This window comes from Trichosurus vulpecula, chromosome 2 (assembly GCF_011100635.1).
Source record: "Trichosurus vulpecula isolate mTriVul1 chromosome 2, mTriVul1.pri, whole genome shotgun sequence".
Lineage (NCBI taxonomy): Eukaryota > Metazoa > Chordata > Mammalia > Diprotodontia > Phalangeridae > Trichosurus > Trichosurus vulpecula.
This window is the reverse complement of record NC_050574.1, coordinates 160595183-160611759: the sequence shown is the minus strand read 5'-3', so window position 1 is coordinate 160611759 and position 16577 is coordinate 160595183. Positions and strand designations below refer to the sequence as shown.

Sequence of the window (16577 nt, the reverse complement as noted above, 5' to 3'; positions counted from 1 at the left end):
CTAGATTGAGAAAGTGTGGTATTTATTAAGTGAATAATTTTTTATTATTACTTAACATTGTTACTGTTATTTCATAGTTGATTCAGCTTTAGTGGTTTAGATTCAATTTTTGTTTTTAGTTCTCTATTTGAATAATTAAGTAGGCCTACAGACCCAGAAAAGTAATTTCAGGGCATCTCCACATTCACAAAAAAATAGTCTTCTGCCAGTGATAGAGGCAGACTGAACTTTTGACCTGCCTGTCTCAGAGCAAAAGTTCTATTGAGATTAGTGGATAGTAATTCATGTACTTCCCAAATCCTGTTAGGAAATTCCAGGTTTTTTTTTTTTAAATGTTGGCACTTCTCTTGTAACAGCTCAACATGCATGTGAGTCAAATCAAAGAGAAGGCAAGGGATTAGTTCTGCAGCAGGATAAGAATGCTTTTGATACTGAGATTCCTTTTCATGTGTGTATGTGTGTTAAAGATCCCTAAACTCCCAAATGAATAATGGACTGATAGAGGACAACGGAAAATTAATGGAAAAAAATCAGACTGGCTTCCATTTAATTCCCTTAAAACAAGTAAGCACAATTATACCTCTGAGAGTTAAGACATAAGGAATTTCTCAATTAATGGAATTTGTTAAGCCTGATTTTCAGAAATTAGAAATGTAAGAATCTTTTCAGATTTGTAATTCCCTGTACTTGGATTCATTATGTATCTATGGCCTGCTACATTCTAGCTTAGCCCTGTGGTCAAGGAGAACTTTTCTATTTCTACTGTTAGTCCTGTGATATGAGTAATGCTAGGAAAACAGAAACTAAAGTTGACTTCCCCCTTTCTCCCATGACTGATGTCAATTCACTTGCCAATGTCCACCAATTTCAACCTCCACATTTATCATGTTTGAACCCTTCTTGGCACTAATAATAATCACTGGCCTAATTCAGGCCCTCATTACCTTTCTCTTATACTGTTGCATTGGCCTTCCAAATCCAGTCCCTACCTCCAGTATTTCCCTTCTCTATTCCCTCCTTCACTCCATTACTTGGATAGATCTATGAGTTCATTGAGTGTTACACATTGAAATCCATTCATGCTTTCTCATCATAAGTGACTTTGGTTTACATCCTCTAGCAAGTTCTTGATAGAATGTAACATACCAACAAAAGAGTCCTGAACACTCCTCCCCTTGTGCAGTACTCCATTGGTAGTATGTTAGAACCTATTCATTCCTACCATGCAACTCTTTTGACCATTGGAGATTGGGATCTTTTAATTGAGGAAACTGAGGGCCACTGAGCTGAAATGATTAACGGATGAATCCAGTTCTCCTGACTCCTAGCCAAATGTTCTTTTCTTGTTACTCTGTACTTGGATAACAGAGTTCACATAATTAAAAATTAATCATCTGAGTTTAAGAATAAAATAAAATGCATTGGAGCTTTTATTACTGACACATCTTTTCTTGAGTTATGTAAAAGGGTGTTGTTACCAGAGAAAGCAAACTATAACAAACTTCTCTAATTTTTTTCTTTTACCCAGAAACTAAATCTTTAGTATAAACTCACATCATACTAAATTCTAACTGTAGCCAAATGTATTAAGGACTGGTTTCAGAATGACACTAAAGTATTAGTTGTGATGATTGCTTGGGCAACAAGTGAAGAAACAGTAGTGTAAGCAAGAAATAAAGCAATTGTACTAAAAGTTACTTAGAGTCACCACATTTTTACTTCTCTCCTGCCTGGTTGTCTGAACTGTATGATAGTAGATAATAAAACTAAGAGAGCTCAAAAGAGGAAAGTGTGACTTTATTATGTCCTCAGAACAATTAGCCATATGGCAGTGATTTTCCTATTAGTGTTGAAGTATCAGAGATGGATAAATGACCATTTATCAGGGTTTTATAGATAAGATTCATACCTTAAGTTAGGTTGAGTCAGGAGTTCTTAACCTCAGGGTTTTGAAATACAGTTTCGTTGTTTATATTTTGATAAACAAATTTCAATAGTTGGTATTTTTTTGTAATTTCATGCTATGCATCTGAATACGTTACTCTGAGCAAGGAATAGGCTTCACTAGATTTTTTTTAAAGGTCCATTATACAAAAAACTTTAACCCTTGGTGTAGATAACCTCTGATAAGATTCAAGGAGCCTTTGAGATGCATTTAATCTTAGCTTATGCTGATAAGTGAAATGATTCATTTAACACATAAATATCAGGATCCTGCCATTTGCAAGATGGTGTTAGTTGCTAGATATAGAGATGAAAAGTAAAAACTAATTCCTGTCCTCAAGGAACTTGCATTCTACTTGAGTAATGTAACAAGACTCTTCTTGCTAATTTTAGTATCTTTTGACAAAAAGCCATCATAATGAAAATCAAGGGCAATTCTTTATTCCTCTCCTCAGAATGTGAGAAAGCATACTGAATGGGAAAGAATGTGGGAAGAAAGATCAATATCAGTGTACTAGTTCCAGTCCTGTCGCCATCACATTCCATGTCCTGCAGCAAGTTACTAACATTCTCTTGACTTCTTTTTCATCATTTGTAAATTGGGCAATAGTTTGGAATGGTTTAGATAAATTTAAGGATCTCTAACATCTTTGGTACCCTTGGCTCCGGTGTATTTTTTATGTTATTTGGCTAAAGAACTTCATCCTGTGTATAATCCTGCCCCTGGATTCTTGAAGGGTAGCAGAAAAGGACAAGTTCTGGAAGTTTTCCCATGCTTGAAAAGCTTAGTGTATGGACCCACCAACAGACTATATCTCCCTTCTGAGGACTGCTCTAGTTAAGTATAGAATGGTGGAATAGTACATTGGATATATAGACCCTTTTTGTTCAAGGCAAATCACAAAAAGAAAAAGAAAAAAAATGGGAAATATCCTTTAGTCCTATGTACTCCCTTCCATTTCTGCAGTGAGGGTAGCAAAGGGGATATCGGATGCTAAGACACATAGAATTTTATAGTTTATAACGTTTAACTTGGCTATACTAAGATCTTTCTTCAATGTTATACTCCTATAGGAAATAAATCATATGAATCTTCACATTCTCATTATAGCAAAACTTGAAGCCAAAGAGAAATTGTAACTAAATGGAAAGATGATTACCAGATGATGCAAAATAAGGTAGGTGCCAGAATTATTTTTAATCCTGTTTCCAAAAGCAACAAGAAGCAGCATTTCATGGGGCATTTGTTAATCTTATATTGCAATGTTCCTGATAAGTATTTGTAAAAGATCATCATAAAAGTAATTGCAGCTTATGTAATAAGATATGTTGCACAGAATGAAGATGTAAAAAAAATCTACAGAGAACAGAAAATAACTCTCCAAATTAAATCAACATATTTTATTCTACTTGGTGACCTGCAGAATGAGGATAAGTATATTGAAAATATATGGGGAAATTGAGTCAGAAGTTGGGACAGTGAGATACCAAGGGATTTAGAGATTAGGAAGAAGGTTCATCCTAAAATCATAAATATTTTCTTTGAATAAAAGAACCAAAAGTTGTTAAACATAGTGAGTACCAGATAACATCATTAAACATACACATTGATTTTATTTTAACATACAAGGAATGAATCTTTATTGGTCTGTAAGTCATTTATCCATTGGTTTCTTATGTATGTTAAACCTATCAAATTGTTAGATTAAAGAAGAATGAATAAAAATTTAGAAGACAGAAAAAAGAAATGGGAAAATAGATACATTCTATGATCAAAACAACCAGAACCTCATATATTTTTTAACTTTTTATTTTTTCCAATTACATAACAAAATAATTTTTAACATTCATTTTAAAAAAAATTGAGTTCCATATTCTGTCCCTTCCTTTAACCTCAATAAGACAGCAAGCAAGTTGATATAGCCTATACATGTGTAATCATGCAAAATATATTCCTTTATTAGTCACAGGGGATCATCATACAAATTGCTCTTACTGTGTACAGTGTTCTTTTGGTACTGCTTACTTCACTAAGGATACATCTTTTTCCATTTTTGTGTTTCCTTTACCAAGCTATTGACTCTTTTTTCATAATTCTTTTGCATCCCTCTCATTTCTTTTCCAAATTTTTCTTCTACCTCTTTTATTTGAGTTTTAAAATTTTGTGAGCATTCCAGGAGTTCATTTTTTGGGCTTGAGACAGATTTACATTATTCTATGAGGCCTTATGTGAAGCCATTTTGACATTGTTTTTCTCTTCTGAATTTCCTTTTTGATCTTCCTTGTCACCGAAATGACTTTCTATGGTCACATTACATTTGTTTGTTCATTTTCCAGCCTATTTCATGACATTTAGTTTTATGATAAATTTGGACTTTGCTCCTGGGGTGGAAGTGGCACTGTGCCAAGTTTCTTCTGCAGATGGTATAGGGTCTCACCACTGACCTTGGCCTAGAGGCTAGAGCCTTGGCCTCCTGCACCAGGGAGCTACAGGGCCTCTCTGCTGGCCTACTGTGCCAGTGTTCTAGGGCCTCACAGTAGACTTGCTGTATTGGGGGTGCGAAGTGCAGCGAAGACCTAGCCACTAGCCTGTGGCACCTGTGGCCTGGAGGGTCTAGTCACTCACCTGCTGTGCCAAGGCCAGGGAGTTTACCCACTGACCTGTAGGAGGGCTCAGACCTCACAGCTGGGCTTGCTGGGGCACAGCCTGCTATTAGCTTGCCTAGAAGCCACCTGCACTGGATTGTACTCCCTATTTACTCAAGGAAGACAGACCATTCCACATATCTTCTAAGTTATCTTGGGCTGGAAAATTGTTTTACCTCTTCCTATTTTTGGTTCCATAGCTCTAGAATTTGTTTTAAGATGTCATTTTATAGTTATTTTGGAGGTGAATTTGGGAGAGTTCAGATAAGTTACTACCTTACTCTGCCAGCCTGACTTTGCCCCCCCCCAAAAAAACCACTCATATCTTTAAATAAATTATTAAGATGGAAAAATGGGATATAGAGAAAAGAAAAGACATTGACTATTCTAAAAATATTTCATGTCAATCATTAACCAATGTAAATAAATTTCAAAAACAAAAAGATGAAGAGAACTCCACATGAGCCATAATCAGTTAACATTCAATTGATATATCAAGTGGACAGATAAGTCACCAGTGAGCTATACAAGTTTGTAATATAAATTTATTTGTAAAATCTTAAGGAGAAGGATGCTGAGTATAATTATTTCATTAAAAAAATAAGACAATGAAATATAAAACAAGTATATAGAAAAGAACAACAAGAAAACCAACTATGTAAAAAATATCCTAAGACATTAAGTGATGAAAATGGGAAGAAGAAAAAAAAGATAAAAAGATGAAAAATACATGCAAATTATTATAACTTTTTTTTTACCATTAGGGGCCAAGCACTCCTAGATGTGCTGATCAACTCACATGGATTCAATTAACATCTCTTTGCTGATGATTCTCAAATGTACTTATTCTGTCCCAACTTCTTTGTTGACCTCCAGTCTCATATCTCTAACCACCTTTCAGATATCTCAAACTGAATATCCAGCTGACTTCTTTAACTCAATATTGCTAAAACTGAACTCATTATTATTCCCACTAAAACCTCTCCTACTCCTAGATTCCCTATTATTGTAGAAGGCAACACCATCTTCCCAGTCCCTCAGTTTCACAAGCCAGGAGTCCTCTTGGACTCCTTACTCACATATCCAATCTATTCCAAAGCCCAGCAATTTCACTTTTGCATTATCTCTTCAATACACCCCCATTTTCTCCTTTGACACCACCACTACTCTAATATAAGCTCTCATCACCTCAAACCTGGACCATTATAATAGTGTGCTCGAGTTTCTACCCACTTCAATTCATCCTCCATTCTTTCACCAAAGTGATTTTCCTAAAATGCAGGTCTGATCATGTCAACAACGCCCACCTCCGATGTACACACACACACACACACACACACACGCATGGGCACACACATTCAGCAAACTCAAGACCCTCCCTAATGCCTCTCATATAAAATTTAAAAAAATGTGTTATCTGGCACTCAAAGTCTGTATCACTAATTAATTATACTGTTTTCTCTTTTGGAGCACTTATTTAATCAAGGGCCCTTGATCAGTCCAGTCTTTGTTTCTTTGATTAAATCAGGACTCTTTGAAGACCTACTTACCTCAAGGGAAAGCCTAGTTTACATGGATTTGAGTTGCATGTTTGTGACACCAGAAGCTTTTAGGTCATGTGGGTTTGAGTCACATGTTGTGATACCCTTTGACCCTGAACAGGGTATATAAATTCAGAGGTTGGTGTTTTGCCTTTGGGGACTCACTCATGGAAGGAGTGTTGAGACTCTGGGCAACCCACTGAAACTGCCCACCAGCTTTGCTAACCCAAACCCATTGGCTCTTCTCTGGTAACTATTGTGATTTGGTCAGACAGATAAGAGGCCTGCATATTGATTCATGTTTCTTTGCTCTGCTTATATAATGTATGTTTGTAATTTCTTTGTATTTGTTCTGAAGTTCAGGGTGTTGGCTTTTTCCCCTGAACTAGGTGAATTTTATATGTATGTGTGATTAAAGTGAATTTGTTAACCCTTTATAGTTGCTTAACTTAGAAAAGCAGATCAAAAGCACCTGTGCTGGCACCTCTTGTTGTTAGTCTTACACCTCAACAGCTGCTGCTAGCCTAATTGTTGTTACAAAGTACTTCATAACTTAGCCCCCTCATACTTTTCCAGTTTACTTAAGTCTTGACATATACTTTTTCATCCAATGACACTGGCTGCCTTTCTGTTCTATGAACCAGAAACTCCATGTCTTGTTTCCAGGCATTTCCTCTGGATGTCTCCCATGCTTAGAATGCTTTTCTGGATCTAGTCTATCTACTTATCTACCTGGCTTACTTTAAGTCCCAACTAAAATCCTATTTTGTTTTACTAGAAATCTTCGCTATCTCCTTTTGATTTTAATATCTTTTCTTTGTTAACTATTTCCTATATATCTTGTATATAACTTTCTTTGTACATATTTATATTCATGTTATCTCTGTTAATTCCTTGTTCTTGAGGGTAAGGATGGTCTTTTGCATCTTTTTATATCACCACGACTTACCACAGTGACTGACACAAAGTAATTGCTTAATGAATGTTTGTTGTTTATAGATTAATTTCTTATAGAAGTGGTAGAAATTGGATGAAAGATAGCACAGATGGAAATTGTAGCTTGACTAAAACAAATGTATATAGGAACATATTGAAAGTGCTGTAATTTTAAGGATAGAAGGAATAATTCAAAAGCTAACTATGTACACAAGGTAGTTGATAAAGAGGGGCTTAAAGATACGGAAAAACCTTAGATCTTATTACTAACCAAAATTAATAACTGAGAGGACATCAACAATTACAGACCAAGTGGGGCAGAGAAAAGATGGCACTGAGAAAGAAATGAACTACTGGAGCTATCTCACAAATTCTATCAGATAAGTCTAAAAAAGTGAATTTGAGCAGATTGGGGAGAGTTAGAAGCCATTAGTAGACTGAGAGAGGTAGAACACCAGGTATATGCAAGGGCACTAGACCAAACCCACCGGGAACAGCAGAGGAATGCAGCCAGTGCAGCGGTCTGGGAGGTAGCTGAGTGAGCAAAACACCAGGGTGGAACAGGCCCAGGGCAGAAGTACTGGCTATGGCCACAATCAAACCCCAAGCCTCTCAGCCCAGGACAGGAGTCTGTGGGAGCTCAGAGCCTTCAGCTGTGGGAGCAACTAGCCTGGAAGCCTCCAACCCACCATCTAAAGGTTTGAAACTCACCTTCTTGAACTTCCAGGAGCCATGATGTCCGGGTAAAAATGGCTCTCATCACTGCCTTGAATAAACCCAGAGAATACTACCTCAGAAGAAACAGAGGAACCAGAAGCGGGGCTTCAGTAGTGAGAGAAGTTGGGGAGAGGGTCCTTCTTACGGTAGCAAAAGGAGACTACTGCAGGAAGAGAGGTGTCCCAGCAGCCCTCACCTCAGCAGAAAAACAAGAATAACCAGGCCCCAGGGGGTGGAGCTAACAAACTTCAATGCCAGGATCCCAGAATTGGCTTTTCACAGCCAGGAGAAGTGGCAGACATCAGCACAGACAAGAGCTGAGACCACACATGCTGTAGAACAGTCCTGAGGAAGAGGAGACTTCCAGGAGTCAGACCACCCCTCCCCCACACCTCATGAAATCAGAGGCCATAGCACATTAAGCCAGTGAGTGGACCCACAGATTCCAACACAAGAAACTTAGGACAGAGCCCCCTGAGCCCCAGAAGCAGAGATCCACTTTAGGAACCAGGAGGAAAAAAAAACAGCGTGAAAAAGAACAGTAAGAAGCTTTCAAAGACCATTGATTCATATTATGGAGACAAGGAAGATCAAAATACCAATTGAGAAGAGGACAACATGGATACTACACCCACATTTGAAACCTCAAAAGGGAAAGTGAACTGTTCTTCAGACAAAAAAGTATTCCTAGAAGAACTCAAAGAGGACATTAAAAACAAAATTAGGGAGGTAAAAGAAAAAAATGGAAAAAAAAATTAACTGAGGGAAACAAATCTTTAAAAAGCAAAATTGGTCTAACCATGAGCAACTGATATTCTTCCATTTATTTAGATCTGACTTTATTCACGTGAAAAGTGTGTCATAGTTATGTTCATATAGGCCCTGGGTTTGTCTTGGCAAATAGACTCCCAAATATTTTATAGTGCCTTCAGTAACTTTGAATGGAATTTCTCTTTCTATCTCTTGCTGTTGGGCTTTGTCAGTAATGTATACGAATGCTGAGGATTTATGTGGGTTTATTTTATATCCTGCAACTTTGCTAAAGTTGTTTATTATTTCAAATAGTTTTTTACTTGATTCACTAGGATTCTCTAAATAAATCATCATATCATCTGCAAAAAGTGATGATTTAGTTTCTTCTTTTCCTATTCTAACTCCTTCAATTTCTTTTTCTTTTCTTATTGCTACAGCTAACATTTCTAGTACCAAATTGAATAATAGGGGTGATAATGGACATCCTTGTTTCACCCCTGATCTTACTGGGAATGCATCTAGCTTATCTCCATTACAAATAATGCTTGTCGATGGTTTTAGGTAGATGCTACAGATCTAAATAAATGGAAAAATATCAGTTGCTCATGGTTAGGCTGAGCTAATATAATAAAAATGACAATTTTACTTAAATTAATCTATCTATTCAGTGTCATACCAATAGAACTACCAAAAAACTATTTTACCGAGCTGGACAAAATAATAACAAAATTCATCTGGAAAAACAAGAGGTCTAGAATATCTAGGGTATTAACGAAAAGAAATGCTAGAGAAGGTGGCCTACCATACCAGATATTAAACTGTACTACAAAGCAGCAGTCCTCAAAACTACCTGGTACTGGCTAAGAAACAGGGGTGTGGATCAGTGGAATAGGATAGGGACACAAGATGGAGAAGTCAACAACTATAGCAATCTACTCGTTGATAAACCCAAAGAGGCCAGCTTCTGGGCCAAGAATTCACTATTTCACAAAAACTGCTGGGAAAATTGGAAAAGGGTAGGGCAGAAACTGGGCATAGACCAATATCTTACACCATATATTAGAATAAAGTCAAAATGGGTTCATGATCTAGGAGTAAAGGCTGATACTATAAGTAATTTGGGAGAGCAAGGAATAGTTTACTTATCAGATTTATGGAAAAGAAAAGAATTCATGACCCAAAAAGAGATAGAGAGCATTGCAAAATGCAAAATGGATAATTTTGATTATGTTAAATTGAAAGGTTTTTGTACAAAAAAAGACAATGCAACAAAAATTAGGAGGGAAGCAGAAAATTAGGAGAAAATCTTTGCAACTAGTATCTCTGATAAAGGCCTCATTTCTAAAATATACAGGGTACTGAGCCAAATTTATAGGAATACAAGTCATTCCCCATTTGTGAAATGGTCAAAGGGGATGAACAGGCAGTTTTCAGAGGAAGAAATTAAAGCTATCTATAGGTATATGAAAAAATGCTCTGGATCACTACTGATTAGAGAAATGCAAATCAAAACAACTCTCAGATACCACATCTCTCCTGTAAGATTGGCTAAAATAACAAAGCAGGGGGATGACAAATGCTGAAGAGGATGTGGTAAAATTGGAACATTGTTACATTGCTGGTGGAGTTGTGAGATGATCCAGCCATTTTGGAGAGTAATTTGGAACTATGCCCAAAGGGTCATAGGAATGTTCATACCCTTTGACCCAGCAATACCACTTCTAGGGTTGTATCCCAAAGAAATCACACAAGAGGGAAAGGGACCCATATGTACAAGGATATTTATAGCGGCTCTTTTTGTGGTAGCCAAGAATTGGAAATCAAAGGGATGCCCATCAATTGGGGAATGGCTGAACAAGCTGTGGTATATGAAGGTAATGGAATACTATTGTGCCATAAGAAATAGGGATGATACGGACTTCGTAACAACCTGGAAAAACCTACATGACATAATGCTGAGTGAGCGGAGCAGAGTCAGGAGAACATTGTACACAACCACAGATATATGGATTCTGTGAGGACCAACCCTAACAGACTTCGCTCTTCTCAGCAATGCAAGGTGCAAGGACAACTCCAGGGGACTCACGATGGAGAATGCTATCTACATCCAGAGAAAGAACTGTGAAGTTTGAATGCAGATTGAGGCACACTACATGCTCGGCTTTTCTCTTCCCTTTTGTTTTTGTTCTTGGGTTTTTTTGTTTTTGGTTCTGTCTCTTCTTTATCATGACTCATTCCATTGGTCATAATTCTTCTCCACAACTTGACTAGTGTATAAATTAATTCAATGCAAAGTTATACATGGTAGTTATATGAGCTTCCATGCCATCTTGGGGAGGGAGGGGGGAGGGAGGGGAGAAAATCTGGAACTCAAAATTATGTAGAACCGTGTGTGGTAAACTAAAAATAAAAAAAAAATATTAAAAAAGAAAACAAAAAAAAAAGCAAAATTGGTGAAATGGTTAAGGAGAATTGGAATATAAATGCAGAAAATGTCTCGTTAACAAGTAAAATTAATCAAATGTAAAAGGAGATAGAGAAGATAAAGGAAGAAAATAAAACATTAAAAATTAGAATTGGGCAAATAGAAGCTAAGGAGTCTGTGAGACATCAAGAATCAATGAAACAAAATCTAAAGAATGAAAAAAATAGAAGAAAACATGAAATATCTGATTGGAAAAAAAAAAACTGACCTAGAAAATAGATCTGGGAGAGACAATCTAAGAATTATTGGTCTACCTGAAAGCTATGATGAAAAAAAAGACCCTGGACAGTGTCTTCCATGAAATCCTTAAGAAAAATTGCCCAGAGGTCCTAGAACCGGAGGGTAAAATTGTCATCAAAAGAATCTACCCATCAGCCTTGAAAGAGATCCCAAATTGAAAACTCCCAGAAATATTATAGCCAAATTACAGAACTACCAGGTCAAGGAGAAAATACTGCAAGCAGCTAGAAGGAAACAGATCAAATATCATGGAACTGCAGTCAGGATCATGCAGGATCTTTCAGCTTCTACATTAAATGATAGGAGAAATTGGAATATGATATTCCAAAAGGCAAAGAAGTTGGATGAAAACAAAGATCAACTACCCAGAAAAATTGAACATAATTTTCCAGGCAAGGAGATGGATATTAAATGAAATAAGGGAATTCCAGACCTTACTGATGAAAAGGCCAGAGCTCAATAGAATGTTTGATCTCCAAATACAAAACTCAAGAGAGACCTAAAAAGGTAAACAGGGAAAAAAAACCCTAGTTAGTCAATAAGGGTAATTAGTTACATCCTTATATAGGATTACTTGGTTTTATATATATTACATATATATATGTGTGTGTGTGTGTGTGTGTGTGTACATATGTATGTGTGTATTTATGAATGTATGTATATATGTATATGTACACACACACACACATATATATATACATATATAGACATATATGTCAATCTTGAGAATAGCATAGATATTATAACATTTGAAAGGGACATTCATAGACTGTGGGTGTCAGTATAAAGTAACCGATATAATGATAAAAATATAATTAAGAGATATAAATGGATGGTTCTGGGAGAAGAGGTAAGGAGATAGTAGAAAATGGTACATCACATGAAGAGGCACAAAAACATATTATACTAGATGGAAAGAAGGGAGGGAGAAGAGCAGTATTTGATCTTTACTCTCATCTGATTTGGTTCAAGAATGGAATAACAAAACCTGATAAGTATAGAAATCAAACTTGTCCTATAGGAAGTAGGAGGGGAGAGGGAAAAGTGAGGGGGTTGTCAGAAGGGAGGGAAGAAGTGGCAAAGGGAAAAAGGTAAGATAAGGGAAGGGAATCAAGAGGAAGGGTAAATTGAGGAAGGCAGCAGTCAAAAGCAAAACTCTGTTGAGGAGTGGAAGGGAAAAGGGAAAAATAAAAGTGTAAATGGGGGGGAAATAGGATGGAGAGAAAGAAACATATAGTAATCATAACTGTGAATGTGAATGGGATGAACTCTCCCATAAAATGGAAGTGGATAGCAGAGTGGATTAAAAACCATAATCCTACAATATGCTGTTTACAAAAAACACATTTGAAACAGGGGGATACACACAGAGTAAAGGTAAAAAGATGGAGTTGAGTGTATTGTGCTTCACCTAAGTAAAAAAAGAAAACAGTAGGGGTAGCAATCCTAAACTCAGACAAAGCAAAAGCAAAGATAGTTCTAATGAAAAGAGATAAGAAAGGGCACTATATCCTCCTAAAAGGCACCATAAACAATGAAGCAATATCATTATTTAACATATATGCACCAAGTGGTATAGCTTGCAAATTCTTAGAGGAGAGGTTAAGAGAGTTACAGGAAGAAATAGACAGCAAAATTATAATAATGGGGGACCTCAAACTCCCTCTTCCTGAACTTGATAAATCTAACCTAAAAATAAACAAGAAAGAAGTTAAGGAGGTGCACAGAATTTTAGAAAAGGCAGATATGATAGACCTCTGGAGAAAACTGAATGGTGATAAAAAGGAATATACTATTTTTCTCAGTGCTACATGGGACATACACAAAAACTGACCATGTAATAAGGCATAAAAACCTCACAATCCAGTGCAGAAAGGCAGAAGTGGTCAAAGCATCCTTTTCAGATCATGATGCAATAAAAAAAATTATTTGTAGTAAAGAACCTTGGAAAAATAAGGTAAAAATTAATTGGAAATTAAATAATCTAATCCTAAGGAATGAGTGGGCCAATGAACAAATCATAGAAACAATTAATAACTTCATTCAAGAGGATAACAATAATGAGACAACAGACCAAAACTTATGGGATTCAGCAAAAGCAGTTCTTAGGGGAAGTTTTATGTGTCTAAATGCTTACATGAACAAAATAGAGAAAAAGGAGATCAATGAATTGGGCATGCAACTGAAAAGGCTAGAAAAAGAACAAATTTAAAATCCTTAATTAAATATCAAATTTGAAAGAAAATCAAAGGAGAGATTAATAAAATTGAAACCAAGAAAACTATTAAATTAATAAATAAAACCAAGAGGTAGTTTTATGAAAAAAAAAAATTGATAAACCTTTGGTCAATTTGGTTAAAAAAAAAGAAGAAAATCAAATTACCAGTATCAAAAAATGAAAAGGATGAATTCACCTTCAATGAATAGGAAATTAAAACAATAATTAGAAACTACTTTGCCCAATTATATGCCCATAAATGTGACAACCTTAGGGATATGGATGAATATTTACAAAAATATAAATTGCCCAGGTTAACAGAAGAGAAAATAAAATATCTAAATAACCTCTTCTCAGAAAAAGAATTTGAGCAACTCATCAATGAACTCCCTAAGAAAAAATCTCCAGGGCCAGATGGTTTTACATGTGAATTCTATCAAACATTTAAAGAACAATGAATTCCTACACTTTGTAGAATATCTGTGAAAATAGGTGAAGAAGGAGTTCTACCAAATTCTTTTTATGATACAAATATGGTACTAATACCTAAACTGGGAATAGTCAAAAAAGAGAAAGAAAATTATAGAGCAATTTCCCTAATGAATTGTGATGCAAAAAAAAATTAAATCAAATATTAGCAAAAAGTTTGCAGCAACTTATCATGAGAATAATATACTATGACCAGGTAGGATTTATTCCAGGAATGAGAGGCTGGTTCAATATTAGGAAAACTGTCAGCATAATTGACCATATCAACAATAACACTAGGAGAAATCATATGGTTATCTCAATATATGCAGAAAAAGCCTTCGACAAAATACAACCATTCCTGTTAAAAACACAAGAAAGCATACGAATAAATGGAACCTTCCTTAAAATTATAAATAGCACCTACATAAATAGCTAGATACATTCCCAATAATATCAGGTGTGAAACAACATTGCTAATTTTCACACCTATTGTTCAATTTGGTACTAGAAATGTTAGCTGTAACAATAAGAGAAGAAAAAGAAACTGAAGGAATTAAAATAGGCAAAGAGGAAACTAAATTATCACTTTTGCAGATCATATGATGGTTTACTTAGAGAATCCTAGAGAATCAAGTAAAAAACTATTTGAAATAATAAACAACTTTAGCAAAGTTGCAGGATATAAAATAAACCCATATAAATCCTTGGCATTCTGATACATCACTGTCAAAGGCCAACAGCAAGAGATAGAGAGAGAAATTCCATTTAAAGTTACTGTAGACACTATAAAATATTTGGGAGTCTACCTGTCAAGACAAACCCAGGTCCTATATGAACATAATTACAAAAAACTTTTCATGCAAATAAAGTCAGATCTAAATAAATGGAAAAATATCAGTTGCTCATGGATAGCTGAGCTAATATAATAAAAATGACAATTTTACCTAAATTAATTTATTTATTCAGCACCATACCAATCAAACTACCAAAAATTATTTTACAGAGCTGGATAAAATAATAACAAAATTCATCTGGAAGAACAAGAAGTCTAGAATATCTAGGGAAAACTTACTATAAAGCAAAACCACTTGGTACTGACTAAGAAACAGAGGCATGGATCAGTGGAATAGGTTAGGTACACAAAATGCAGTAGTCAATGGCTACAGCAATTTGCTGTTTGATAAACCCAAAGAATCTAGCTTCTGGGCTAAGAATTTACTGTTTCACAAAAACTGCTGGGAAAATTGGAAAATGGTAGGGCAGAAACTCTGCATAGACCAATATCTTACACCATATAACAAAATAAAAGTCAAGATGAGTTCATGATTTAGGAATAAAGGCTGATACTCTAAGCAATTTGGGAGAGCAAATCAGATACCTATCAGATCTATGGAAAAGCAAAGATTTTGTGACACGACAAGAGAAAGAGAGCATTACAAAATGCAAAATGGATAATTTTGATTATGTTAAATTGAAAAGTTTTTGTATAAAAAATCCAATGCGTCAAAGATTAGGAGGGAAATAGAAAATTGGGAGAAAATCTTTAAAACTAGTGTATTTGCTCTTCAGTTGTCTGTAAGGTGCTCGTTTCTTCTTCGGAAGCTAAGGCTGCGTTGGGGTGACCTCTTTCTTCAGCTGGCAACTAGCACAACTACAAACAAGAATCCTCATCCATCCACTGAAATGACCGCCTCTGAGCTCACTTGCATCTACTCTGCCCTCATCCTTCACGACGATGAGGTTATGGTCACAGAGGATAAAATCAATGCCCTCATTAAAGCAGCAGGTGTAAATGTTGAACCATTCTGGCCTGGATTATTTGCAAAGGCCCTGTCCGATGTAAACATTGCAAGCCTCATCTGCAGTGTAGGAGTTGGTGGACCTGCCCCAGCAGCTGGTGGTGCTGCCCCTGCTGGAGGGGCTGCTCCTGCTAGCACAGCTGCCCCAGCTGAGGAGAAGAAGAAAGAGGAAGCAAAAAAGGAAGAATCCGAGGAGTCCGATGATGACATGGGCTTTGGTCTGTTTGGCTAGATATTTTTTGTAACATTAAATAAAAAGCTTGACTCAACTAAAAAAAAAAAAAAAAAACTAGTGTCTCTGATAAAGGCCTCATTTCTAAAATATACAGGGAACTGAGCCAAATTTATAGGAATACAAGTCATTCTCCAATTGCAAAGTGGTCAAAGGAGATGAACAGGCAGTTTTCAGTGGAAGAAATTAAAGGTATCTATAGGCATATGAAAAAATGCTCTAAATCTCTACAGTTTAGACAAATGCAAATCAAAACAACTCTTAGGCACCACATCTCTCCTGTCAGGTTGGCTAAATGACAAAACAGGAAAACAATAAATACTGGAGAGGATGTGGGAAAATTGGAACAATGTTACATTGCTGGTGGAATTGTGAACTGATCCAGCCATTCTGGAGAGCAATTTGGAACTATGCCCAAAGAGCTATGAAAATATGCATACCCTTTGACCCAGCAATATTACTTCTAATGCTGTACCCCGAAGATATCACACAAGTGGGAAAAGGTCCCATATGTACAAAAATATTTGTAGAGGCTCTTTTGGTAGTAGCAAAGAATTGGAAATCAAGGGGATGCCCATCAATTGAGGAATTGCTG

At 36.1% G+C, this 16577-nt stretch overlaps 1 protein-coding gene across 1 annotated transcript; it reads left to right on the top strand.

Annotated features, from left to right (window-relative positions):
* Positions 1 to 15634: 15634 nt before the first annotated feature.
* LOC118836809 (60S acidic ribosomal protein P1-like) lies at positions 15635 to 15982 on the top strand. The gene has a single exon (XM_036743969.1). The coding sequence runs from the start codon at positions 15635 to 15637 to the stop codon at positions 15980 to 15982; it is 348 nt and encodes a 115-aa protein (XP_036599864.1).
* The last annotated feature ends 595 nt before the right edge of the window (positions 15983 to 16577 follow it).

Excerpts from the sequence above, each read along its gene's own strand:
- LOC118836809 (XM_036743969.1), top strand. The coding sequence starts at position 15,635 with ATGACCGCCTCTGAGCTCACTTGCATCTACTCTGCCCTCATCCTTCAC.